The following is a 27,923-nucleotide window of genomic DNA, read 5'->3' on the forward strand; positions in this document are numbered from 1 at the left end:
GGGGGGGGGCTAATTTGGGGCTAATGAAGTAGAAAGGGTATATATACAGTTGCCTAGTTTGTTTGTTCATCAGTTTGTTTGCATCCGGCGGAAAAGTACTCCCAACACTGGATGGCGTGCGTTCGAGTGAGATAGAATTGTTAGTGTTGGAGGTAAAATCTAGGGGCGGTCGGGGTACCTAAAACATACATATGTGTGGGGAGCCTAATGTGTTTCTCCTCTGCATTTCTGCATTTGTCGTTTGATATTTGAATTTACTGTTGCATACATATAACATGGCGTGGTCTACGTTTATAGATAATTATGTTAGGGTCAACGCCTATGAATATTTATGTTAGGGTCTACGTTTATAGATAATTATGTTAGGGTCTACGTTTATATATAATTATGTAAGGGTCTACGCCTATAGAACATTATGTTAGGGTCTACGTTTATAGATAATTATGTTAGGGTCTAGGTTTATAGATAATTATGTTGGTGTCTACGTTTATAGATAATTATGTTAGGGTCTACGTTTATAGATAATTATGTTAAGGTCTACGCCTATAGAATATTATGTTAGGGTCTACGCCTACAGAATATTAGGTTAGGGTCTACGTTTATATATAATTATGTTAGGGTCAACTCCTATAGAATATTAGGTTAGGGTCTACGTTTATATATTATTTTGTTAGAGTCTACGCCTATATAACATTATGTTAGGGTCTACGTTTATATATAATTATGTTAGGGTCTAGGTTTATAGATAATTATGGTAGGGTCTACGTTTATAAATAATTATGTTAGAGTCTACGTTTATATATAATTATGTTAGCGTCTACGCCTACATAGCATTAGGTTAGGGTCAACACCTATAGAACATTATGTTAGGGTCAACGTTTATAGATAATTTTGTTAGGGTCTACGTGTATGGATAATTATGTAAGGGTATACGTTTATATATAATTATCGCCTATAGAACATTATGTTAGGGTCAACGTTTATATATAATTATGTTAGGGTCTACGTTTATATATAATTATGTTAGGGTCAACGTTTATAGATAATTATGTAAGGGTCTACGTTTATATATAATTATGTTAGGGTCTACGTGTATAGATAATTATGTAAGGGTCTACGTTTATAGATAATTATGTTAGGGTCTACGTTTATAGATAATTATGTAAGGGTCTACGTTTATATATAATTATGTTAGGGTCTACGTTTATAGATAATTTTGTTAGGGTCTACGTTTATATATAATTATGTTAGAGTCTACGTTTATAGATAATTATGTTAGGGTCTACGTTTATAAATAATTATGTTAGGGTCTACGCCTATAGAACATTATGTTAGGGTCTACGCCTATAGAACATTATGTTAGGGTCTCCGTCTATAGATAATTATGTTAGGGTCTATGTTTATAAATAATTATGTTGGTGTCTACGTTTATAGATAATTATGTTAGGGTCTACGTTTATAGATAATTATGTTAAGGTCTACGCCTATAGAATATTATGTTAGGGTCTACGCCTACAGAATATTAGGTTAGGGTCTACGTTTATATATAATTATGTTAGGGTCAACTCCTATAGAATATTATGTTAGGGTCTACGCCTATAGAATATTAGGTTAGGGTCTACGCCTATAGAACATTATGTTAGGGTCTACGCTCCTCTGCATTTCTGCATTTGTCGTTTGATATTTGAATTTACTGTTGCATACATATAACATGGCGTGGTTTACACGGAACAAGGAAAATAAGACCAGGGTCCGTATTCATGAAACCGTACTCATGCTCAAACTCGTTGTCTTGTTTCCGTGATAAATTAACAAATTAAATATCATTTTCTCAAAAATATTGCATAGACTAAAAACCGAATACAGTTTTCAATGTTTACACCTGCATTTTGACCATGACGCCTAATTTAAGAAAAATATGAAGAAAAAAAATGTTCGCTTGAGAATGGCTTCATGAATACGGGCCGAAGTGTTCGGAAGGTTAATCTTCGTCAGCTTCATCGATGACACCCGCCATGTAAAACTGAATCGGATCCAAGTAATGTCACGTCATCGCATCGCGAAATGCGGTAGTGACACCATAAACAAAAGGCATAACCAAAGCATCGACCATCATATCTGACAACGAAGAAGCATATTTCCCCCAGAGATCCTGATGGCGATAATAAACCTTGTCCATATTCTTCACCATCCTGCCTCTTTGGAAACCCTGTATTGTTAGTTTGTCCGTCACCAGTCGACATCTATCACGGAAGTCATCATATTCGTTGCAAGCTCTTGAGTGCCGAATGAACTGCGACACCAAGTTCAAGTTATTTCCTTGAGCCTTTCAACACATCGGTTTCAAAAATTAGATACAACTGTATTTATACAGTGATTACAGATAATACCATTACAATACCAGCAAACAATGTATGTAGGGGACCAGGGATGTTGCCGTAAACGATTTCTCGTTTACGAAAAGTGCCGACGGTTATAATTACCGATTGCCACTTACGTGTGGTCATCAGTGAGGTCTGCTTCCGCAAGAAATGTTGCAAGGAGATTCAGTGCCGTGAAGACGTACCACATCTAAATCTCAAGAAGATTCAAAGATGCACCGCGTTTGATAACACTTTTTTTTTTTAAATCGCAAAAACTAAAATAAGGATGTATCTTTTTGATCAAAACTTTATCAGATAAAAACTCTGGATCCAATATGTAACGTTCATTGTGATACCAATCAATGATTTAATCCCCACATGTAATACCAGATATATGTTTATAGTGACGTTCCCAGCGACTAATTTTTTAGAATTCTAAGCCAATTTTATAACTACGAGTAAGATTTGCTATTTCGATGAGTGTCAAGTATAAACTATATTTAGTACGTTTACACATGTAGATAGACAATATATTCAGTTGGACATTTATCTTAATTACTAAAGTAGACATTTGTCTCACGGTTCACTTAGAAATATCAAATTTAACTTAATTTCTTCTTTGAATGTCCAACTTTAATGAAATGCTTGCGATGTAAAAAACAAAAACAAAAACAAACAAAAAACGTATAATTGGTGCATATTTGCAAAATTCCATTATGAAGTTCTACAGTTGAATGCGGTCACAATTGATAAAATGAAATATTTAAAAAAAAATAAGGATACGATTCTACTGCGGTAAGGCTAAGGCCATATTTCTACTAAGTGGTCTAAACGCGAAGTTGTACAAAAATGATTTAAGACCCGACGCTGAAGTTCTATTAACGTAATGACAAACAGTTAAGTTTTACAATAAAATAAGGATTACAGATGACGTTTTACAAAGACAAGGTTCTAAGGGCGACGTTCTGCTAAGGTAAGATCTAAGGGTGAAATTCTACTAAGGGGAGGGCTAAGCTTGAAATTCCCCTAAGGTAAGGTTTAAGGATGAAGTTCTTCTATGGTGGGATTTAAGATAAAGGTCCTCATTTCATGGATGATGACAAAATCCACTTAACTAAAGGATTCTGGTGATGTGTTTAGATAATCATAATTTATGTGGAAGTCTACTTTGAAACGAATAATTGTGAAAATTTTGTTAAAAACACCTGGCAACATTTAAAGTAAGTAATATTTAATATCTGGTTATCTGTTATTTAAAATCAAATTTAAGACGGCCTTAACCGTGGGAAAAACGATTAATACATCATTACGATAATATAAATACCCTGGACACAATAATCTCTCAAAGGTACTTGATAAGTAATTTAAAGATTAATCGAATGATCCTTTTTCCATATTGTATAAAATTGAATAATTCATAGCTGGTTTTAAGCCGCCTGTCTACAAACGTATTTTACCAAGATAACTAGACAAAGCGTCGAGGTATATATGCTTTAGGTTTATCATTATAAATGAGACGCTAGAAAAAAAAGCCTTTTAGGCCTTTCCTGTAGATTAAAATTTTAACGCGTTAATCTCGATAATATAATATGATGCATATCTGTCGTATTCTGAAAATAGCAGCAAAGTTTCCCGATAACATAGGCCCAAATTGACTACATTAGCCCAATACAGCTGTGTTTTTGTTGTTCCAAAAAATTGTGTTGCATCTCGTAAACAGAACAAGCAGCCATATAATCGGACGAAACGTCATTTCAATGGTTATAACCCTTATCAATGGTTCAACACCGAGATAGTACCTCACAAAATGTCAAATTACGATGACAATTATTTGAACGAAAAAAAAAAAACATTAACCTGCAAGTCTTCCAACTAAACAGATACCAAGCAGAGATACTGGTGGGCGCCATATTTAACCAAATAAATCTTTGTGTGTTTTTCTTAGTTTTTTGGCTCTTTTTTTATCTTTTAGAAAGATTAAAGTGTTGCAGGGTTTGTTAAATGCGGCCTAGCATCTTACAATTTAAAGAAAAATAATAACACAATGAAAAGAAACAGAACTCTAAGTCGTCGTGAAAACTACAACGGAAATAGGAACCGTGGAAGCATAAAACAAACGGAAAGAAACCGTGAATCCATACAAAATAGAAAGGCGACAACCAGATGTTCTTGAAGAGTAATCGTTTCCATTTTTACAATGTGGAGCCTACCATGGTGCCTGAGACGATGACTTGTTTTGGTTTGTTTACTTTGATTTGAGTGTTGACATCCTAGCTGTATTACGCTGGTTCGTCTTCGTTCAATGGTATGTTGCTCTGTCTCAAATGGAGTTTGGAGTCGGACGCTTAGGTACCGTGTCTTAAATCTGTATTATAGATTTAAATACTGTAACTATAACATATGATTTATGGGCAGTGAAGATATTATTGTTCCTTGTCTTTTAAAATTGTACTTAAACGTCATGCTGCATGAATGACTTTGTCGTGGGTATATTTTATTTGTCATTAAATGGTGAGTAAATGATGAAAACAATGTAATAATCTACACACTACCCACATCTAAAACCTGTATGTCTAACGTCCGACATGCATACCGTAATGTTATCTCAGATTCAGATTCAGATTCTGTATTTCCTTATGTTTACAACACATCGGAGAGGAGACATACATATGTACAAGATATCACAATGTATAACACAAATTACAGTTGGTTCAATAGTGTACAATGCATTACATAGATTATTGAAACACAATATACCTGTATGTGGGTATAACATACTGCATGTTCTGTATGTTATACCCACATACAGGTATATTGTGTTTAAATAATCTATGTAATGCATTGTACACTATAACACAAATTACAGTTGGTGCAATAGTGTACAATGCATTACATAGATTATTTAAACACAATATACCTGTATGTGGGTATAACATACAGAACATGCAGTATTATATCTAGTTAAACAATATTATTTCGTCGTTTTGTACTTAAATGCAAAAATTTGCCTACGTTATTTAGATCTTTAACGATTTTGGTATTGAACAGTTCTATTAACTTGAAAACACTTGGTCGTTTGTAAAAATAAGGTTTAATATATTCATGCCTAAAATCCTCATAAAATTTGCATTTAAGTATAAAATGGAATTTATCTTCAACATCATTATCTAATATTCCTTCGTGTCAGTCCAGTTGTCCGAATGATGCACTGGTGTTTGTCTTCATGGAGTTTCCATGTTGTAAATTAAAAACATTGATGAATGGTATGGCTATCATTTTTAATTTACTAAGAGCAAGGTTTTCTGACGATCCTGGTTTTTAGAAGGAATATTTTGAACAAAAAAAAAACATTAATCTATTTTTGCAATTTGATATCAAGACACAATCTTAGAAACTTGCCAACAAGTTCATATGGAAATCGATAGTGGAAAGTTAATAGTGGGGAATATTAGAGAAGATGGAACGGCAGGGGTAAAGCACAAGTAGACAGCAAGAGAAAAAGGTCAGACGTGGGAGTTAGTGTAAATGGATGGTTGAGCGGGTAGGGACATATGCGTTTATTGTGCGTGTTATCAGGAAAACGTATATTTGTGATTGCCTGCTAGTAGTATACAGTACTACAAAGTGTCTATGCACCGTGTAACAGAGGGATTTGAAACTGTTTGATTTGGTCGAGGCGTGAAACTTATCGTCATTAGCTGAGTATAATGGTCACAAAAATAACACTCCGGTCTCTAAATGCCAGAGTTAATGATAGATAGTCAACAAAAGCTAGACAAATATGTCACGGCCACCGTGCTCTCTTGAAATCCAATGTTGACATACATAGGATCATGACGCTACTTCCGGTTCCTATGACAATGGCGGCGTAGTTTAATCCTGCACACTTGCCACTGTAGTGCGAGGGATTAGCCGCCATTGTGATGTGATCTCTGTCGAAAACGTGATTACGTCTACGAATTTTGCTCAAGGTGGTGATCGCCTGTTGTAGTCTTTTGTCGAAGTGGACTGGGCTTAATGGAGAGCAATACAAACACAAGAGCTACTTTACTTAAATCAATTTTGCTCAATGAAACTGTTTACACTGAGATGTTTTAAATGGAATATTAAGACTGTTCGATGTGTAAAGGTTTACTCTTGGAACAGCACAAAATCGGCTATTCTTTAGGGATTTTAGGATAGGTAAGCTGGGTTTGATTTTCAGATTTGTGATTCAAATCAATTGGTCAATATTTTTGTTTGCAAACGTTGACCATTTCAATTGAAATGATTGCCGCACTGTACAAGGTGTTGTTTAAATATGCTCTCTGGACTACAAGTTGCCATACACCGAGTTTTGTTATACAATCCTTAAGTCGTGTGTGAGATAGTCTTGTCGTATACGTATATATACAATAACTTACATCAGTAGTTTTGTTTGTCCACAACAATACAAACCTACCAGTATTTGATTTTCGATGTAGCCAGATGCTGAATTCTTTATCACATGTATTAAAAGCAATTTCCTTATGATGAAAATAAAGTATCCGCTTTATTATTTGGTTTTGTTTTTATTCTATCAAATATAAATTATTTCATTGTACAATATCAAGAATTAATCAGTGGCCCGTTAAATAGACTGTAAACTATATTTTATATCTCCATGCTCAGTTTTGTACTTTAATTGATTGATATATTGTTATGCATCGGGGCCCCGTTTTTTTCAGTAATCACTTATCCGATATTGAATAAATTACACATTCGAGCATTGCTCTCAAAAGCCACGAGGTAGCACCAACGAACTTTCGTGTATCCATGTGTCCGGTGAGATGGGGGACATTCGTTGCATTCACACCTTGAATAGTCTAGCTACGCGCCTGATTATTTTCTACCAATAATAGGACAGAATAGTTACCGGGTGCCTTGTATATACCCCGACCTTTGCTTTATGCGTTCTGTGCATTTGAACTGGGCGACGTTACATCGCTGTCTTTATTAATTGGGTGACATCACAATGGCGTCTATTATGTATATATAATTGAGCGACATCACATCGCTGTCTTTATTAATTGGGTGACATCACAATGGCGTCTATTATGTACATCACATTGATGTGTCTATTAATTCGATAACATTACAAAGGTGTCTTTTTGGGCGAAGTTATATCGGTGAGTCTATTGATTTGAAGACGTTATATTTATGCCTATAAATCAAGCGACATTATATCTGTGTGTCTATAAATTGGATGACGTTGTATCGGTGTGTCTATAAATTGGATGACGTTGTATCGGTGTGTCTATAAATTGGATGACGTTGTATCTGTGTGTCTATAAATTGGATGACGTTGTATCGGTGTGTCTATAAATTGGATGACGTTGTATCGGTGTGTCTATTAATTGGATGACGTTACATTGATGTCTATCAATGAATGACGTTGTATCTGTGTGTCTATTAATTGGATGACGTTGTATCGGTGTGTCTATTAATTGGATGACGTAACATTGATGTCTTTTAATGGACAAATTTATATCGGTTGTCTCATAATTTGATTACGTTACAATGATGTTTATTTATAAAAATGACGTTATATATATGTTTGTCTATAAATTGGATGACGTTATATTGATGTCTATTCATTGGGTGACGTTATAATCGGCTCGATTATTACTCGAGTGACGGTACGTACATAGTTGAGTCTGTTAATTGAGCGACGTTACATTGATGTATCAATTCAGTTTCGGTTCAATTCGCTGACGTCATCGGGCATACTGTACTGCTGAACATCCGCTGATATCTCCAATGAAATGGCTTAATGTCGTTTCAGTGAAGTTCCACATATATATTCAGGAAGAACTATTACAATGTCTGTACCGAATCCATATTATATCGAATTGACCTATTTTGAGAATATCTTTTTCGTATTTATATTCGTTTCAGAACAAATATTATGATTAAATATATAATGTATATAAAAGATAATACAGCCATGATATACTGATTTCCTCGATATATCACAACTTATACTGATAAGAGCAGATTAATGATGTCGAACCATGGCTTAAACATTTAACTTCAATAAATATGCACAAGTTCGCAAAACCAGACGTCGGTTTGCGCCGTCATTAATAGCGATACCTCAAGTTCAGACCAAAAATAGAACTTGTCATAAACAGGCTTAATTGATTTATCAAGAAAATTCTTCAATATGGATTTCTTTCTGAGAAACAAATTGTTCGAGTTAGCAGTGTTCTCCTGTATCAACTACCTGTAATGCGGACAGGATGGGGGAGTACGGTTAAGCGTGACGTCTCGTGAAGGTCTTGATGGCTTCTGATCTTTGTGGGCCCCCTATAAACCCGGTACTTGAGAAACAACCCGAACAGAGGGGGTATGTGAGTGGAATTCCACTCGAGGTTACGTATTAGCCCAACCGTAAATAAACGTTATAAAAGGTCTTAAGGGGTTCTTCATCAATCTTTAAAACATATTGCGTCAATTACATCATCGCTGACATTTAAAAACATCAACATGACAAACCTCTTGAAGATTGTGCTTTCTCCTCGAGACCCTACAAATACAGTTCACAGGGTCATGCTAGATTCAAAAGTCCTTCCTTATGTTGACACAACAATCAAAGTAACACACTGGCTACATAACCCTACGTTTGAGTGGTATATACCTACCAGCAAGTAACCGTGAGATGGACTGATGTTCTCTACAGCTAGGCTGGCTGTTTCAAATGTCGGTTTTATTGTCCTTTTTTTCTTAGAGCATAAACTGCAATTTGGTTGCTGTTAATTTCTTGTCATTGATGTTGACGCTGAAGGTCTAAAATGTTACATATGCAATAAATTGATATGCAAACACGTAATTAATGAAATATCCATGAATATTATGCTTTCTCTGGAAAGCCAATTTAAATTAGTGGAACAAAGTGGTAAAAAATATCGTATTTGAATTGCAGATATCGTAGACTCAAGAATATCTGTGACGTTTGTTTGCATTTTTTTGTATTATTTACAACACACAAATATAAGTATTTTTGGGTAGTCGTCAATTCAGTCACAAACGTTAATTTTACATACTATAAAAGTTCAGACCATTCATTAAGGTCAAGATATAAGATGGCCGGTCACTTATTAAAGGTTGAAGTCATTACGTTGGCTGATCCCCGTTTGCTCCAGTAAAGCTTGCTATTCAAATGGTCGCTGGCATATGTTGGGAAGTAAATTGACGATGCATTGATGACCTTTCTACCTTCGGAGTTTTACTCAAGTGTCATTTTTGTGGATATACATATGTCACGAGATTTTCTGTTTAAAAAAATAGAATATAACAAGGAATTCACAATACCCAAATAAATATCATTTTAGCCCGTAAAAAGTGATAATTTTGAATTTGTTCCATAAATAACACATTCAATCGTGTTAGTGAAATTTTTTATCTCACGCTTGTTCTTTGAAGCGTGCATACCGAGTTACCGCACAGGTAAAATTCATATTTGAAAACAATTTTATTGTTGATGATAATCGGTGAAATCTCTCTCACAACGTAACATGCCTGTATATCGGAAATATCTCCGTGTCCGCTTTGTCATTTAGAATGTACTTTGGTTGACCTAATGACCCCAGCAGGTGTCAGCACCCCTCATTATTACAAAGGAATATGCAAATTTATTCATTTAGCATCATTATCGTCGTAAACTCACAAACGCAGTGAAACAGTTACAGTGAATCAAAAAATACGAAAAGAAAAAAATATTGGAACGAATTGAACGACATTGTAAATTGAACCGTGAAACATTACGTTTGTTAATTCACAACTATAAAATGTTGTCATATTTCGAAGGTCTTCAAAAATTAAAATAATATCAAAATTAGCATATTTTTTTTTAATTTTAATAACTTTTCAACACATTAACACTTTAAACGTATAAAAGTAGGTGTGATTTGACTTCACTTCACACCGTATCATTTGGTTCGAGTTTAAACATTGATCTTAACGTCAAAATAAATAGGCCAACATTCGGTCAAATATGAATTTTTACTTGAAAGAACTTAAAATTTTATTTTAAATATTTGACAGGAGGACCAGAAAGACGATAGATATAATACTCAATGATTATGACACCCTCCAGTATATTTGACATCCCATTGTTGTCCTTATGTACAAATTGTTTACAAACATTATGTAAATTGCCGTTAGGTCTAAGATGTAATTTGTTTAAAACGTATGTTGTCTAAAGCTGTACCTGCTTCTGGCAATAACGGTCCAAGTAAAGTTTTTGTTTTTAGAATGTAGGTATATACCTGCATGTACCTGTATCCATGTATACTTCCCCACCTGTCTGTATAAATGGCATTAAACTACCTGTACATTTAATAATTGCTGTCGATTACATTATGTATTTGGTGTAGAAATGAAAGGAAATGCTTCTCTTGATATATATATATACACACTTTCAATTTCATAAATAATTCGAAAGCAGTGCTCCGATTGGAACACGTCACGTGTCCGACATGGTTCCCGACCTCGATACTATGTGTAAACAATAAATATGATATAAAATAAACATAAACACATCGGTGTCATGATCCCCATGTCAGATTGATATCAGTCTTTCCAAATGACAACAATCCAGACAAAGAAATAGATACCGTTTTATATAGAAAAGCACGTGTATGGTAACACACAATGTACTTGAATCTGTTTGAAATCCTAACATATTGCTGTTTTATTATTATTATTATTACATGTATGACTGATGAATATTTATGTGTTTTCAATACAGTTATACATGAATATTCAAATTTTGATCACTATCAAAAAATTAAGATTTTTTTATTTATTTAAAGCAAGAAAGCTGGTATTACCGGATGATATGGTAATTAACTGTTGCAAATGACATGACATCCATCAATTATCTTTATTTTGTAACATTTTGTTCTTCTAAAATTGCAAACTGCCTCTTTTGTAATGTTAACAATATAAATAATTCAGTGCATAAAACCGATTAAATCTGTAATTCTATCAAAATAATTAGCCATTTACCGAAGAAAAAATGATAATGTGCTAAACAGGGAACTGTTTTCATGACAGCCATACATAAATGTATTTGCAATATATAGCCTAGGGGAATATGGAAAGTTGTAAAATGATTTGTTAAGATGAATTAAAAATGGTGAACAATCACCAAATCCATCCCCACCCAGACAAATCCATCCACCATATCAACCAAGACGTTACGACTTACCATATCCACCCACACATAACCACTCACATCATCTACCCAGATATAACCACTCACCATATCCACCCAGACATAACCACTCACCATATCCAACCACACATAACCACTCACCATATCTACCCCCATACATAACCACTCACCACATCCACCCAGACATAACCACTCACCATATCCACCAAGACATTACCACTCACCATATCTACCCCCACACATAACTACTCAACATATCCACCCAGATATAACCACTCACCATATCCACCAAGACATTCCCACTCACCATATCCACCCAGACATTCCCACTCACCATATCCACCCAGACATAACCACTCACCATATCTACCCCCACACATATCCACTCACCATATCTACCCCCACACATAACTACTCACCATATCCACCCAGATATAACCACTCACCATATCCACCCAGACATTCCCACTCACCATATCCACCCACACATAACCACTCACCACATCCACCCAGACATAACCAGTCACCATATCTACCCCCACACATAACCACTCACCATATCCACCAAGACATTCCCACTCACCATATCCACCCAGACATAACCACTCACCACATCCGCCCAGACATAACCAGTCACCATATCTCCCCCCACACATACCCACTCACCATATCCACCCAGACATAACCACTCACCATATCTAATTGGTTACCACTCACCATATCCACCCGGACATAACTACTCACCATATCCACCAAGACATAACCACTCACTATATCCACCAAGACATTCCCACTCACCATATCCACCCAGACATAACCAATCACCATATCTACCCCCGCACATAACCACTCACCATATCCACCAACACATAACCACTCTCCATATCCACCCTGACATACTCACTAATCATTTCCACCATGACCTCACCATCACCGTGCTTCTATTTAAGGACACTATGTATAGCTTGTCTGAGGGGTCATTTAACACACAATTTAATTTTAATCTACTTCCTACGTTAGAATGAATCTGACATCCGACTCTGCAGCTTCTGACTGTGTAAATATCATACATATTCCTACACTTGAAATATCCTGCATTATCTGCACTCAAAATCGACCACCTTTTGCTTAAATCGGGTAGTTTGCAAGTAAAAATAAACACAAATAAATCATTCATTGTCTTATTGAAATATAATGATTGCTTGTTCATGAGAAGACAAAAAGGGGTATGGGAAAATTTCTCAACCCCGTAAACCACCCTCCGTTAACAGAGAGTGAAGTTGTAAAAAAGCAACAATATCTTCCACTACACGCCTCTGAACAACCAGGGTCATTTGAAGACGGTGTTCACAGATGACGTGGGTCACTCATTGGTCGCTTTGTAGTGCTGTCTCACTGAAATGTCGTAGCTTCGATATGGCAGCAAAACATTACAGTCGGTCCCGTTTTTTCTGATAATGGGCTGACCCGAAATGACTGAGATTAACCCTTCGTAAAAAAAGACTTGGTGGGAGAGGAAATAATAGGTACAGGTCCTAAGGGTTTGTGTGGAGAAGAAGATCAATTTTGTTATCTCCAATATTGCTTATGTATGAGACATAAACAATACCTCTGGTTCTACATGGGGTTCCACATAGGTCGCCTCATATGACAAATAGGATACAGCGCTTTAGTCTCTACCCAAACTTGTATAGCTGCTGTCATAGCGTTACAGCAGAATCCCTTCAAGACCATCGAAGATGTTCAGTGAAACCTGAAAAAATCTAAAAACTGAAAATAATGTAGAGCAAATGGACAAGAAAAAATATCCTGCCTAAGACTCTCAGCATTATTCCATTTGTTTGTATTTCCTATAAATCAGGCCTATCCGAATAGTAACTACACTGTAAAGTTGATGAAACAACCATGTGTCTTAGGTGCAAAAACATATAATATTATGTGTTGGTTCTCTTACATGCATAACCATAATACAATTGTTGTAGTCTGGTTCTTGTGTAAAAGAGAGAGAGAGAGAGAGAGAGAGAGAGAGAGAGAGAGAGAGAGAGAGAGAGAGAGAGAGAGATATCCAATGTTGTACCCTGTGAACATCGTGTATTGTAATTGCGTGTGAGATGGAGTGTATGTTTGTGTCATGTTAATGTATTGTAATTGAAAAAAAAATGCTTGAAAAATAACAAAATTAATAACAAAAAATTGAAGTCTGATTCACAAGAGAGAGGAAAAGAAATTAATGTCAAATATTGTAGTTTGTGTTTCATTTACAACAAAACGAAATTATACACCAATTAATTTATTTTGTATACATATCCGTTAAGATACATGTATGTTGTATGTTATGTACAACAGAATCCTATTTCTTACTATGGTTTTATAACAACATATATGTACAACAAAAAGCGATAATATTTGCTTTAGTTAATAAATTATTTGTTGTAGTTTTTGTACCCTTTCCAACAGAAATATGAAATTGTTATGTGTATACGAACAACAGAAAGTTTATAACTAGTTTGTATGTCCTGTAAAAAAAAAAAGGAAACTTGATATTGATTGTAATTGTTTTAAACCACGTACAACTTTTACAATTGATTGATGTAGTTTCCATAGCATATGCAACATAAGGTTAAATTATTAGCTGTAGTTTGTGTACCATTTCCAACAGGAAGTTTATAACTGTAGTTCGTATGTCCTGTAACAAAATAAAGTTTATATTAATTGTTGTTGATTTTAATCCTTTCACCCCTATGTTACTTCAGTAAACATTATCACACATTAATCAGGGTGAGTCAATTATGGTCTACAGTGGTGAAATTTTCAATTCAATTCAACTTTATTCTCTTTCACGATACAATGTATAGAGAAACATATTTACAATATAATATATAGTACTAATTGTATTGTTTGTAGTCGGTAGTACACAGTACTGTTTCATAAAATAAATGCACATTTGTATCAAGGAGGACAAATATTGTTATTAAATTATTCTGATATAAAATACAAAGTTTCTTCAGTGTTTTTGTATTAGTGGTATTCATAAATTCATAGAAATTATTTACATTTAGTGAAAGAGTTAAACCACGTTCGAGACCGAACGTTTAAAATGAATTGTTGTAGTTTCTATAGCATGTGCAACAGACAGATTGTTTCTGTTAATTGTTGTATTTTCAAACTATTGTTTCACATAACGAGATAGGATTTTATGACAAATTAACGATTGAAAACGTGAGAATAGTACTAAAACTCGATATGACTAGCCCTAAGTCGTTACAGGTCCTAGTTATGTATGATCGTTCAAATAACTGGGCCGTTTCATCCGAAAAATTACACACAATAAAAGCAATAAACATTTACACTTAATTGTTTTTCAACGCACATATTTCAACTTCTACTTTTGACAGTACTTGTTTGGATGAGCACAGCACATATTTTTTTAATATCTGTTATATTGTTCTCACGAAAGAAAAATAATTATTTTGTTCGTTTCAATAAAAGAAATAGTTTCAGTAATTACAGACAGTGTATTGTTTAAACAGGGCAACGAGAAAGGCAGATATAATCGAATTTGCCATGAATAAGAAGAAACAAGACAGATCTGTTTGATAACATTTTTTTTAATTTTTTTCGATCCTCGTTTTGTCAAAGAGAGTTTCGTTGGGTCGTCTCTATAACAGGCATAATGTCACTCCTATTAAAATGCAGCATTGTGCGGAAGCCATAAAAATTCAATTTTACCTGATATATCATCTGTAATAACATTAGTTCTATTCGAAAACTTTTTAAGTTCAACAGTGGGAAACAATTATGCATTGTATCACTAAATTACTCGACATCAGCTCCAACCAAAGGCCATCGTATGCGTTCCGGTAAGAGATTATTCAAGCAAGTTGTCAGCAACACTGACGTTGTCTTTAAGACTAGATTGTCTCTACGTCAACGTTGCCTTCTGTCCGTCTTTTCAGAAAAAAATCTTTTTACAATTTCTTAATGTGATTTCTCAAACCTGATAAGAACGTGTGCTCTCTTGTGCCGTACCTCGTCGCCTCCATTTTCTCTCTCTCTCTCTCTCTCTCTCTCTCTCTCTCTATTTGATGTTGTTTAGTATAGAGCGACCGCCATCTTGTTTGTTGGTATGATATTATAGATATGCAAATTTCCCCGACGGGGAATCTTGTCATGCTTCATAAAGTTTACGGCATCTCTGTTGTATGTTGGGAAAGTGTTGGGAAATTTGTCACTGCCGCTGGCAATGAAAGCGAAAGTCTACACCTTCGTATTTGCTTATAATCTTAGGGGCGTGTCCATGTTACCATTGAAGTTTACCGTGCTGCTTTCCCATTGGCCATCGCGACACATCAATCTAACATGGCGGACAAAAGCGAAAGGAGAATTTTGACAAGCCTAAGGATTATCCTTTATTTGGATGTTGGGGTATTTTTTTAGCTAATGGATAGGGCCGTGATGATATTATTAAATGACAATAAAAGCGGTGGTATCGCTGTTTCTCGGCATTGGTTGAAAAGACGGATCGTTACCTTCGACACGCCATTCTTGTCTTAACACGGACGAAGGTGTTGATTCTGATACCTACTATAACGGGTGTGCACGGACTTAAAGGAGTACCCGACAGACATACGACAAATAGAGATACGCCACTTGCTCAACAGTTACACACCCAGTGCAACAAATCCGGTGAACAGTTTGTGTTATTCTTGCTTCGTTAGCGTTCAAAAAGTTCCAACACTGGAGACAATTCATTGTGGATTTCTTGTTTGTTCTTTAAAGATTTTCTTGGAAGACTATATAGCTTTTGGACTTTTAAATTGCAATCATGCATCATCTTCCATACTACTACACAACAGAGCAGATTAAGTCGTACCAGAACAGTATGCTGGCGGCAGCTGCTGCGTCAGGGAACCAGTCCCTCTTCACCATCGAGAGTATTTTGGCCCCTCGGCCCCTCCTTGCTCATAGACCGTCCCCTTACTTCCCCTACCCAGGTCTAACTCACTCGGCCCAGGACCTATTTGGTAAGTATTTTTTATTCATCAGTACCATAACGTCCGGTGTATGTCTACTCAAACACATCATTTTATCTTCTCTTTTAATATTTACAAGACATAGGTATTCTTTTATTTTCAATTATACAACTTTAACATAAATATTCTTTTTCAAATATTCTGTATTGAGATGTTTCGTTAAAAATTGATGAAATTAGAAGATATTATTTTGATAATTCAAAGCATCAATGTGCTATACATTCTCAGGTGGATGATTATGGTGATAAATGTTTAAATTTTACGTCGGGTTTTAAAACGTAATGATATCAATATTTTATGAAAATTCAAATAAAAGCCGTAAATATGATTTTATTTCATGCGTTTTGAAACTGATAAGATTCCTATTAAAGTTTTCATCAGCTACCACATGTTTCGGAATTAAAAATAGAAAACGCTGAAGGTGGGAAAAAAGTAGAAATGTTCATAGAAGTTTACTAAGTACTACAACATGTAAAGGACAAATTTCAAGAAACAATTATATAAAGAATGATTAATGAAAATTAATAAATTACTATAAATTACAAATAAACTATTATGACTGTATGATTGTTAGAAATATTGATAAAACAAATTAGAAAATGTTTAAAAGAAACCATCAAATAATATTTTAATAACACAATATCAAACTACATAAGGCCTACATGAATTTCATTTAAAAGTATTTCGATTCCGAAGGTTGATTTTTCTCCTACACGTAATTGCATGCATGTCTATGGAAAGTTCATCATGGCGGTCTAATAGTATTCTCCGTGGTTTTTACGTATTGTTTTACTGGAATACATATAAATTCGTTTTAGCCGTATTAAGTTTCTGTCTTAAGACGGTATGATCGGGGTTAGAGGAATAACGGAGAATCATATATCGAGAAATTAATGGGTTTTGCGAGCCAATATTTCCTCCAATTCCACTTGTTTTTTCTACGGATTCTTTAGCCTTTTTAGCCAGTTCTAGTCGAGCTTCGTAGCGTTCCGTTTTTCTTATTACCTTTAATTTAAGATTCCTTTGAAATGACAGAGATTTGTGCTCCGTTCTAATGTCTGGATTCTATCATATAAAAATCGTCAGTGTTACGAGATTTTTGTGATTACACTCGTAACTAAAAAAAATGTAATTATAAGGGGGAGAGGGAGGTGGGGGGGGGCTAAATATTTCGCTTTCGATGATTTTTTTCAAAGAAATTAATATAGTTTTATCCCAATATAAAAATATGTGGCACAGGCAAAAATTTCCGCTACAGATCAAGATTACACTGGCTTGGGAAAAAGATGTAGATAGGTGTGAGTGTGTATGTAAGGGGGGAGGCGTTCTATCAAAGGCTCACACGCCCGCTTTTGTCAACACGATACCCATCTTGTTGCCTTAAGTATCTAATTTACAAATTAGATTAACAAGACGAACAATCACAAAATGACCTTAGGAAGCTGCTTTTGTGTTAGAGTGAGTCTTGCGACGGGTGGACAGATGACTCGATGAATTGAACTGACAGGTGAGCTACACAGGTAGACACACGACGTATTGTGACGTCAGTAGTTCCTAACAATATGTCTTATCACCTGAACATCCACTATCTTCCCATCTCTCGAGCCCCGCCGCCATCGTCTTCTATTAAATACGGAAAATGTGTAAATGTTTTCTTAGGCGAATGATTTGAAATAAGACCAAGTAAAAGCGGGGGAATTTTATACACACGACTGTTACCCGATATGTTACGAAAGGGGTTTAAACTACAACAACTTTTAGTAAATTAGATTGTATAAATCATCTTGGATTTTTGAATTTCAGACAAAAAAGAAAAACCAGTCTCCGCATTTTCTGATAATGTTTGGTTGGTAGGGATCTTTAAAAAATAAAGAATGAAAATAAACTTTGCATTAAATTTAAAAGAAACGTTTTATGCTGTGCAGCTACGTCGTAATACTGAGTGCATTAAAATTCACAGAATTGTAAACAATCTATATTATAACAATTTCAGTAATTTTAATTCATTAAGTGCTTTAAATTACAAACTGCAATGAAAAGTTACTTTTAAAACATTACGAAATTATATTTTGAAATATACATTTCAGGAACTATCAAAATTTTGGAAATGCGTTAATCAAGTACGGTTCCATTAACACTTACAAATTTGAACATTCTTTTCATAGAATATGCTAAACAATTATTGATTCAAATGTGTATGGCTAATGAACTACTTTTTCGGTTTAAAATACTGAAAAAAACCGATAATTAAATGAGATGAAACTGTGTTGTGTCTAGTATACCGGGATAGATGTCAAAGAATACTTACTACGTTCTATAAAACAAAATCCTGCTATAAAACGCACCCTCAAAGTTTCACCAAATTGTTACTGACAATGAAAAGCAAAGTAGGTAATTTAAACACTTTTCTTAATATATCTAAAATATCAATGAATTTAAAAGATTTTTGTTATCAGAAAGCGTTGTTTTTATATTTGAATGAGCGAAAATTTATCAAATACTCAGTTCAGCTGTTATTTAAATGTACATGTATGTTTATCAACTGTATATGTCTATGAAATACATAAGTATTTGTGAAGCCTCATGAGCAGATACAAACGACTTACTTCACACTCAACATCTTATTATTTTTTTAATAAATATACTGCCAAAATAAAGGTTTGGCAGTGAAAAACATATTTCAAACTATTCGTTGATAAAAGTATCGGATAAGTTTTAATATTTCTTATTCCTTAGAGTCTGTAGTTTAATGTTTGAACAAGTACACGCGAACGTGTAAATATATGCATAATGCAAACCTTGTAATATATTTACTTAAATCGAATATATGAAAGTGCTTGGTCAATGCCCCATCTTAAATATACATACGTCTACGCAATATCCATTAATGTTGATTTGGCGGTGTCTTTCATCTATAGCGGTATCACTTGCTATACTTTCCTGGAAATTATACTTGACTATATTTGGGGTGAGATAATCTTCATATCCCGTCTAATCCGTTAACCAGATTACCACGCCTTCTAGCGGATTAATAACAGCGCTACACCTTTATATAATAGCTGTCTTAATTCGACTAATTCGGAAACATTTATTGAAGGATAAAATACATTAAGAGTTTATGTTTTACAATAGAACCATACTTTAACGATGATATAAATTACATATCTGGCGATCGCCCCCTTTGAAGATTAGCAGGCTCACAGCTGAAGATGTTTTCCCGATTAAACATAATTTTAATGTAAACAACTTACATTTCCAAAAGGAATAAATAGGATTTTTTATGAAAATAAATGCATTATAAGAAATATGACAATGAAGGATTATAAAGAAAAACCGGATTTCATTTTAATTGGTCAATAAATAGTTTCACATGATAAGCTCTCTGAACATTATCTGAAACAAACAATGAAAACAATATTTGATAATTATTTTATTAAATGTATTAAAACGTTGTATAGTTATGCAACAAATTTTAGAAACGAATGTTGTTGGTGATATAGTCACTAAGGATTGAAAAACCCAGTTCGGTTTATATATAGTAGTGTAAATATCACATTATTTTTTTTTCTGTTTGAATAAATTTGCAAGCTTAAAAGTTTTTGATTGTCAAAGTATTTATTTTATTTCAACGTTCAACGCCAGTTATTCATTCCATGATAAAATAAAGCTGTAAAAATAACGACAGGCGAAAGGTTGAAATTTGAGTCTTACATGTACATATTCAATGTCGCCAATTTTATTACTATTCAAGAAGCTATATTAATTCAATTGGAATATCATTAATGCATGTACACAGTCATACTTCATTTTTTTCGTGTATGAAGACAGGAAGAAATACATTTCACCAAACGTAAGCGAATTGCTCAAAAGTTTAAAATCCATTTATCAAAGATTTCATTCACATATTGTTCAAAGACGTTTTGTTCGATTATGATATAACAGACATGAGACTCGAAGGCAAACGATGGATTGTTGGTACAGCTAAACGGACGTACACGGCAGCGCATTAGGATAATCCGAGAATCAGTCAACGCTTACTCTGTAATCCTCTAGATTATAGCCTGATTAGGTAATAATTAGAAAAACAACCACGGTGAATTCCGGATAGTTTACTCAGCCTTGGAACGATTAATCTCCCCCAACAAAAACTAAACCATTTAAAATTGAATAACTTTAAATTAGCAGACACATTAAATAAAGAAAATATTTTTCTGACTTTTTAAGCGGCGAAGTAGATATTCGTATGGCTCAAATCGTCTGGAAATATTTGATTCGTTTCTGATTTCTTTGCGAATTAGAACGACCTTTTCGCGTGTACACAGTGCTGCTTAGCGTTAAAAATTAAGGAAGCCATGTAAGAGAATGATTTAAGATGCTGCCATGATTGGAAATGTAAAACCGACAGGTACAACGATCACACACACGCTTGTTTTTATTTACCTCCTTCTCTGACACGAATGTAAGGCTATTTGGTTTGGTTAAACTATACTCTCCCTGTAAGAATTTCATGCAGATATCAATTATTTCCATACAAAAAAAATATTGAAATAATTGTCCGATATTAAAACACCTTAAGGAAAGTTCTCTTTAAATATTTTATTTAAAATAAAATTCGATGGCGTTAACATCCGTAAAAAGCCCACTATTTTTCTTGTTGGGTAGACGGCCGCTTTCGGTCGTCTGAAACTTGACCTGCCTTCGACAATATCCCTCCATCTTTACACAACGACATACACGATGTCAGGGTGTAGAACATCTAAAGAGAGATCGGGTTTCAACGCGATACAATTTCCACCTAACACTGTGTCGCTGTTCCAAACAATGGCGGAACACGAGCATATTATGTCCCGATTTGTAAGAGTGAGTTTATCAGGAGAGCACTGTTACCGCAACAATGCCCATCACACCGCCGGAATATCATTTTACAAACGTTTAACGGAACAAATATGTGTATAATAGAATGCAAGTTTAAGGAGAAAATATGTATAAAAACTGTTATTATTAATCTAGCATTTTTTTTTGTGTATCATAATCATCGAATTTCTGTAGCACGTGGAAGATCAAAGCTCAATTCAGGTGCGTGCATTACTTCAAAAGATAATAAAGAGAGGTGTTTGTTGTATCTAGATTCGATGTTTTCATGTTTAAGCGTGGGCGAATTTGAATTGCAGCAGTGTAGCACACCCACAACTTCAAGCAAGCCCAATCTACAAAGATGTTTACGCCCCGTCACGGTGTTTCTCAACTTTTATTATTTAAACATAAAGTATACATAGTGAACTGTATAAAAATTCACTCCCCCGTGCTGATTTTCGCACAGCTATGTACTATGCTTGCGGTTATATATAACCACATGCATCTTTTTTTTTTATACTTTACAATGAACAATTTGTCAAATCACCAAGTTTCATTGTTTTAACAACCTGGTAAATGGTCAAATAGAGTTGCTCCCCCTTACATGGAAAAAAATAATAGCCCCAGGCGATGTTAACGAATATTATGACCATTGTTTTTGCCTAAAAGTCTGTTTTCCGGAATATTTTATTCGAGTAAATTATTGAAACCAACACTGGCCAAGATACTGAGAACTACGTGTAACGGTACAGTGACCATGTATATATTTAGCTATACTTTGTACCTGTATCCCTGATATACCGATAGACATCAAAGACTACCTACTATACCTACTAATTTGTAGTTTCCGCACATTAAAATGAATATTAAATGAAAATAAACCATAGTATCGCCTGACATAAATTACTTGTATAAAGTAAAGTATATAACCATATTTAAACTCATAAAAGAGTAATCATGGCTGATATAGATAGTGCCGAACTGTTCGTAAGTGTACTAACACCTGCGCGAGATGTATATAGCGTAACCTTCCGATTAAAGTAGAATTGACAAGAGAAAGAGTATGCAAGGGACATAATATGCATAACGGTCACACATAAAGTGCCCCTCTCCAGGCTACAGGAGGACAACAGCCCCCGTACCCCATCTCCCATCCGTATTGCGGGGGGGGGGGGGGGGGGGGGGNGGTTTGAACGTATTTTATCTCCTATTTAGAGAAATAAAGCCTTGGACATAAGTTACAAGACATTTTGTACGCCATTGTCTCTGTATTCGCTATGTATGACTGGTCGAATCCCATGCCTTACACTGTTGGACATTTGGCGAAATTATGACGTTTCAGTTAGAAAGTACTATAAACGAGTATATCTAATGTAATCTCTATAGTCTTCGTAACGTCGTATCTATTTACATATGAGGCCGTTTGAACTACGAACTGTTGTGTTTACACCATGGAACTAGGAGACCGTAAAATATCACATCATAGATTTCAGTTCTTAACGAAACAGTCATACGGGAGATACACTCCTTAAACGTGTTAATGACCATGACAACTCACACTCTTTATAGCGTAACAGTTCACGTTACAGGTGAGTTGTACGGAGACAATTCGAGTTAAACAATACCATACAGAAATATGTATACGGGTGTAAATGCATCCCAAAAATACAAAAACTACATTATGAGAGATTTTAAAGTTGCTAAGCATATTTTCTGTTAAAATCAGCGATGTGTTCACCGTCAGACGTGCGTGGCCGCAGATGCCTAACGACGCACCTGCTCCTCCAGTCTGATGCTATCTAATACGTGTAAAATATACCAGTCCATAGAGAATTTCTATTAAAATATCTTAAATAGATTTTTGGATTTTAAAAATAACACATTATAAAATAAATCATCTCGCTTCGAAAATGCAGTTTTGTTATAAGCAAAACCTTACAGGACGGGAAGTAGATATAATAAATTATTTATGTCTCCAATTCTATGCAGTATTTATGTATGAGTGTTTAAAACCTTGTAATGGGACGTAAAGGCAGTCAAATCACCTTAATACCTACTAAGCATGCACTTTACTTACCCGTACATTTTTAATGCACCAACATGTGACAAAATTCAAATTGGCGGTTAGATCATTTTTAAACAATGGAACCTATATTTGTTATGAAAAAGGATAGGCTCAAAGTCCGATAACTCACCCTGTTGACATCGACTACTCCATTTTGCATTTAAGGAAACACATGAAATCGCCTCTCGTCGTTTAAAGTTGAGAATATTCGGTAATCAGTTTGCATGCGTGTTACATGGGGAGGTATAAACTGTTGGCCTGAATCATCCCTTGTAACAACATACGGTTGATACGGGGCACTATAAATGAGCAATATTGTAAAATAGTGTCTGCTTTTTTTTTCGAATACCTGTACAATCTGTTTGGTGTTTGAACCATGTATTTCTTAATCTGCATTAAAATCATGATTGAAGTTTTATTGAACGATTGTTTTGTCTGTATTCGCAGCTGCTACATACAATCCTTTCCCCGGTCTGATGAACCCAGCTGATCTCGCACGTGCTGGCCAAAAACGGAAACGACGTCACAGGACAATTTTCACAGAGGAACAGTTAGAAGACTTGGAAGCTACGTTCAACAAAACGCATTACCCCGATGTACTACTGAGGGAAGAACTCGCAATGAAAATAGACCTGAAGGAGGAAAGAGTTGAGGTAAATATTGAAAAAAAATACCACACTACTTCCGGTTATGCGCTCTTCCGAAGTAACAGTAACCACCTGGTTACTAAACCCACATGAAAGATTGCATATGATTTGCATACATTATTTAATATATGATTAAATCTAACACTTTCACTGGTATTTTATTGCGGCGCTGAAATGTCAGCGTGGTACCATGATTCATATAAATTTACAGACTCTTTTGATAATGACTGATAGGCCACCGTACATACGGGGCCTGGCGATGGTACCCGACTCGTGAAAACATTCACTTTCCCTGTCCGGGACATTCAGCTACCCTCGGACATCCTCGAAACTCTGATAACATTGTTCGTGCTATTTCAAGCAAGACGGATTTATTCAAATTCAATGTTCCAAGTCGTGCTTCGGCTCAATCCATCTTGCCCTATCGCCGAGCTAGACACTTTTCAATTTAACCAAAATCACCATAATGACAACAATATATAAATCCAAAATGGCGCACACAGTAGCCACATCAGAGGCCAAATGCATCGAGATCAAAAGAACGAGGCAACGAGAACCACATCAGATAATAGGAGTAAATCAAGAATTGAATAGCTGGCTGTGATATCTAGTGTTATCGCGATGTTATTTCTGTCAACATGTTATCAGCAATTTAGGACCCCATTGAGGGGCTATAATCTATGTATTATCTTCAAAAGAACTTTCCCGTTTTATTACGGAGAAATTAGATTTATCAAGGTCTTGTGAGCGTTAATATATTTTCTGATTTACTGGTTTTCTGAAGCCTTCCACCCTACAACAACATTTATGAGACATGTAACCGTCGTTTGAAATCTAAAACCGGCCTTTGTCGTGTACTCGCTATACTGCTGACAAATAATAATTTTTGCGCTATGAATAACATCAAAATTGCGATAAACGACCGTACAGGGTCATAAGCATGGAATTTCAATCGTGTGGTAAGGCGTAGAATGGATGAGCACTACTTCTTCTAAAACACTAGTGGCTTATAAGCTGATGGCATCTCCTTCTGGATTGGCCCAGTAGCAGACTCCCGACGATGGCGGCATCGCAATCACTAACATCAAACGGCCAATTGAAATCCTATAAAGATTTACAAATAAACACTAAGGACTTATTGGTTTTATTGCAGGAAATCCAGATTTTCCTCAACTAAAGAATAATAAGTCATAAAATTGACTTCCAACGATTTATCTTTTTATGTTGGAAATACTTCCAATAGCAATCGCCATCGCTGTTTCAGTATAAGGTCTTTACAGACAGGCGATAAAACGGGTAATATCGAACACCAGGAGATAATGTTTTCTAGATGACATGACGTTGATATCATACAACACATTTGAGTACGAAATCGATTCGTGGCCCGCCCGAGTTGGTGACGCCGCGATATGATTAGAAGGGGCGTGTGACGTTACATGCAAGTGACGGTAAATGTTGGATTCAGTTCTGTTGATGTTGATGGGATGACACCTAGTGAAATCAACATCGAAATTAAGGAAACGGACATGGCAATATCCACACTCTGGGACATGTAGACGCAAAGAATAGTTAGCTTTATCAAAACAGTGACGCATAGCAATATGTTAACGGCAAATACTAGACGGGCGATTTTAAATGGACAATTTTTACACGGACATATACACGAAACATTTAACATGAACATTTATCATTTAGTCTTAGTTGGAATCATTTAGAAATGATTAAGCATCTCTTTGTCAAACAAGTGATATGAAAACCATCCGGACGGAGTGTTAGCTTCAATTTCGTCAATAAGCGGCAAGATACAAATCAGGAGAAGCACGTATACAAACGCTCGCGCAAGTCGCGTGCTACTGTTGATGGTCGCTGGCGCATTGACACAACTTAAAGATGATTTGGGATAGTGGAGCTACATGAAAAATCTGCATAATATAGTAGATTTAGATTAACGAATCCAAACAAGCCACAAATATCTATAAAATGTTTGGAATTAATTGAGACCAGGCACGCTAACAACGGCGTTATTATAACAAAATGGCGGTTTATCCTTCAGGGCATAGAGGCGTGCACGCCAGCCCGAAAATAATCTGTTTTCTGCCCAGACGGTGTGTAATGATGGAGTCATAAAACTCGGTGATTACAAGATAGCCTATCGCAAAGAGCTGCAATATCATATAAGGTCCTGTATTTAACTGATTTAAGACGGGTTCGCTATCAGATGACACCACTTATCCGTTAAATAACAACAACATACATGTATTATCATATCCGAATCATGCATATCTTTCTCTGTCCACTAGAACTCAAATTGACATTTAGTAGAAACGACTTATGCATCATTCGTGTAAAGATAAAAACAACTGATTGAATTTGGTATGAAATAGTATTCATAGACACATGATAAGGTAAGCTCAAGTATTCAAAATATTATACTTTCGTATTTTATAGGTTTGGTTCAAGAACAGACGTGCAAAATGGAGGAAGGTCAAACGGGAGGAAGAAGCGGCCAGAAGACTCTCCGAGGCTGCGCAAAAAGGTGATCTGGATCCTAAATCAGACAAAAGTGAAAACGAGACTGAATCTACTTGTGATAGAGAAATCAACAAGAGTGCTGACTCCGACAGTGACTGTTTCTCTCACCGAAGTACAGACTCACCAAAAATAGACATTGAAAACGAAGTAGTCGATTCTGAAGACGAAGAAACAAACAACACATCCGAACACCGTCTTTCCTCAAGTCCAGCACCTTGTTCTAGTCATTCATCGACGTCATGAAGTCTTCACGTTCACTTAAATACCAGACTTGCATTTGACTTTAAATGTTCAAAACATCGTAGTGCTTTATGTGTACTGCGTCACAAAATTGGTAACCAAGGATATACATGCGCCTCATTGGGCACAAACACTTGAGCTTTGATGTTTGGCTCTGAATCCTGATGGTGCAAGAGTTTATCTGTGATACAAACATTCATCTATCCAAGACGTGTTATCTGGTCAGTGGCCCTAATTCAAGCATTACGAGGACAAAGATGACAACATAAACACTGAGTTTTGTCTTTTGTCAATTTTGAGCATTAAACATTAATCATATTCTTTTTTTATTGGTGAATTCCAGTGAGGCTGTGCAATTTATGAAAGTGTGTATGCTGTGTTTTGTGTGTGTTCATAATATTTGTGGTAAAACCTTATCTGTGTTTGTCAATTAAGACAAATTTGATTGGTCAGTTGTCGGCAATGAATCTCAAAGTCATCACATGACTTATGTAATACTCAAATGTGGTTTGATATGATAGAGAGAGAGTGTGTGTTAAAGAATTGAATTATGGCATAAAACTTCTGTAAATGAGTCCTAGGGTTTTGTATTCAATGAATTTTTTAATCGTCACAAGACTTTATTATGTTAAGTATGAAAAGCCTGTTGGTCCTTTTCCCTTTCTTATAATACACTTATTACTTTATGAAATTTTATTTAAATACTTGAGAACTGTAATATATGTGGCGTTCGGTGAGACGCTGTTGGTTAAATGGTTTACACAAGAATGAAACCTGTGAACTAGTGCATGTCTAAATGTTGTATATTGCGTGTGTACATAATGGTATTTATATACTTTCTGTATGTCAGAAAAAAATAACAATAAAGTGGTCTAATAAAAAATTAAAATCAAAAATAGCACATTTTGTCGTTTTTTATTGCCGATGGATTATTAAGTTAGCTGAAGATCTAAGAAAAATGCTTACAGTTTCAACATGAATAGTTTTGCA

The 27,923-nt window shown here is 35.2% G+C and overlaps 1 protein-coding gene across 1 annotated transcript; it reads left to right on the top strand.

Annotated features, from left to right (window-relative positions):
• Positions 1 to 15,990: 15,990 nt before the first annotated feature.
• On the top strand, positions 15,991 to 27,801 carry LOC110466146 (homeobox protein goosecoid-like). The gene is made up of 3 exons (XM_021522488.1): positions 15,991 to 16,586; positions 23,962 to 24,167; positions 26,610 to 27,801. The coding sequence occupies exons 1-3, from the start codon at positions 16,388 to 16,390 to the stop codon at positions 26,934 to 26,936; spliced, it is 732 nt and encodes a 243-aa protein (XP_021378163.1). The 5' UTR covers positions 15,991 to 16,387; the 3' UTR covers positions 26,937 to 27,801.
• Positions 27,802 to 27,923: the final 122 nt, after the last annotated feature.

This window comes from Mizuhopecten yessoensis, unplaced genomic scaffold (assembly GCF_002113885.1).
Source record: "Mizuhopecten yessoensis strain PY_sf001 unplaced genomic scaffold, ASM211388v2 scaffold11119, whole genome shotgun sequence".
NCBI classification, from domain to species: domain Eukaryota; kingdom Metazoa; phylum Mollusca; class Bivalvia; order Pectinida; family Pectinidae; genus Mizuhopecten; species Mizuhopecten yessoensis.

Coding starts and splice junctions, on each gene's coding strand:
- LOC110466146 (XM_021522488.1), top strand. CDS start 16,388: ATGCATCATCTTCCATACTACTACACAACAGAGCAGATTAAGTCGTAC. Junction 16,587..23,961: donor CTCGGCCCAGGACCTATTTG/GTAAGTATTTTT, acceptor CTGTATTCGCAG/CTGCTACATACAATCCTTTC. Junction 24,168..26,609: donor TGAAGGAGGAAAGAGTTGAG/GTAAATATTGAA, acceptor CGTATTTTATAG/GTTTGGTTCAAGAACAGACG.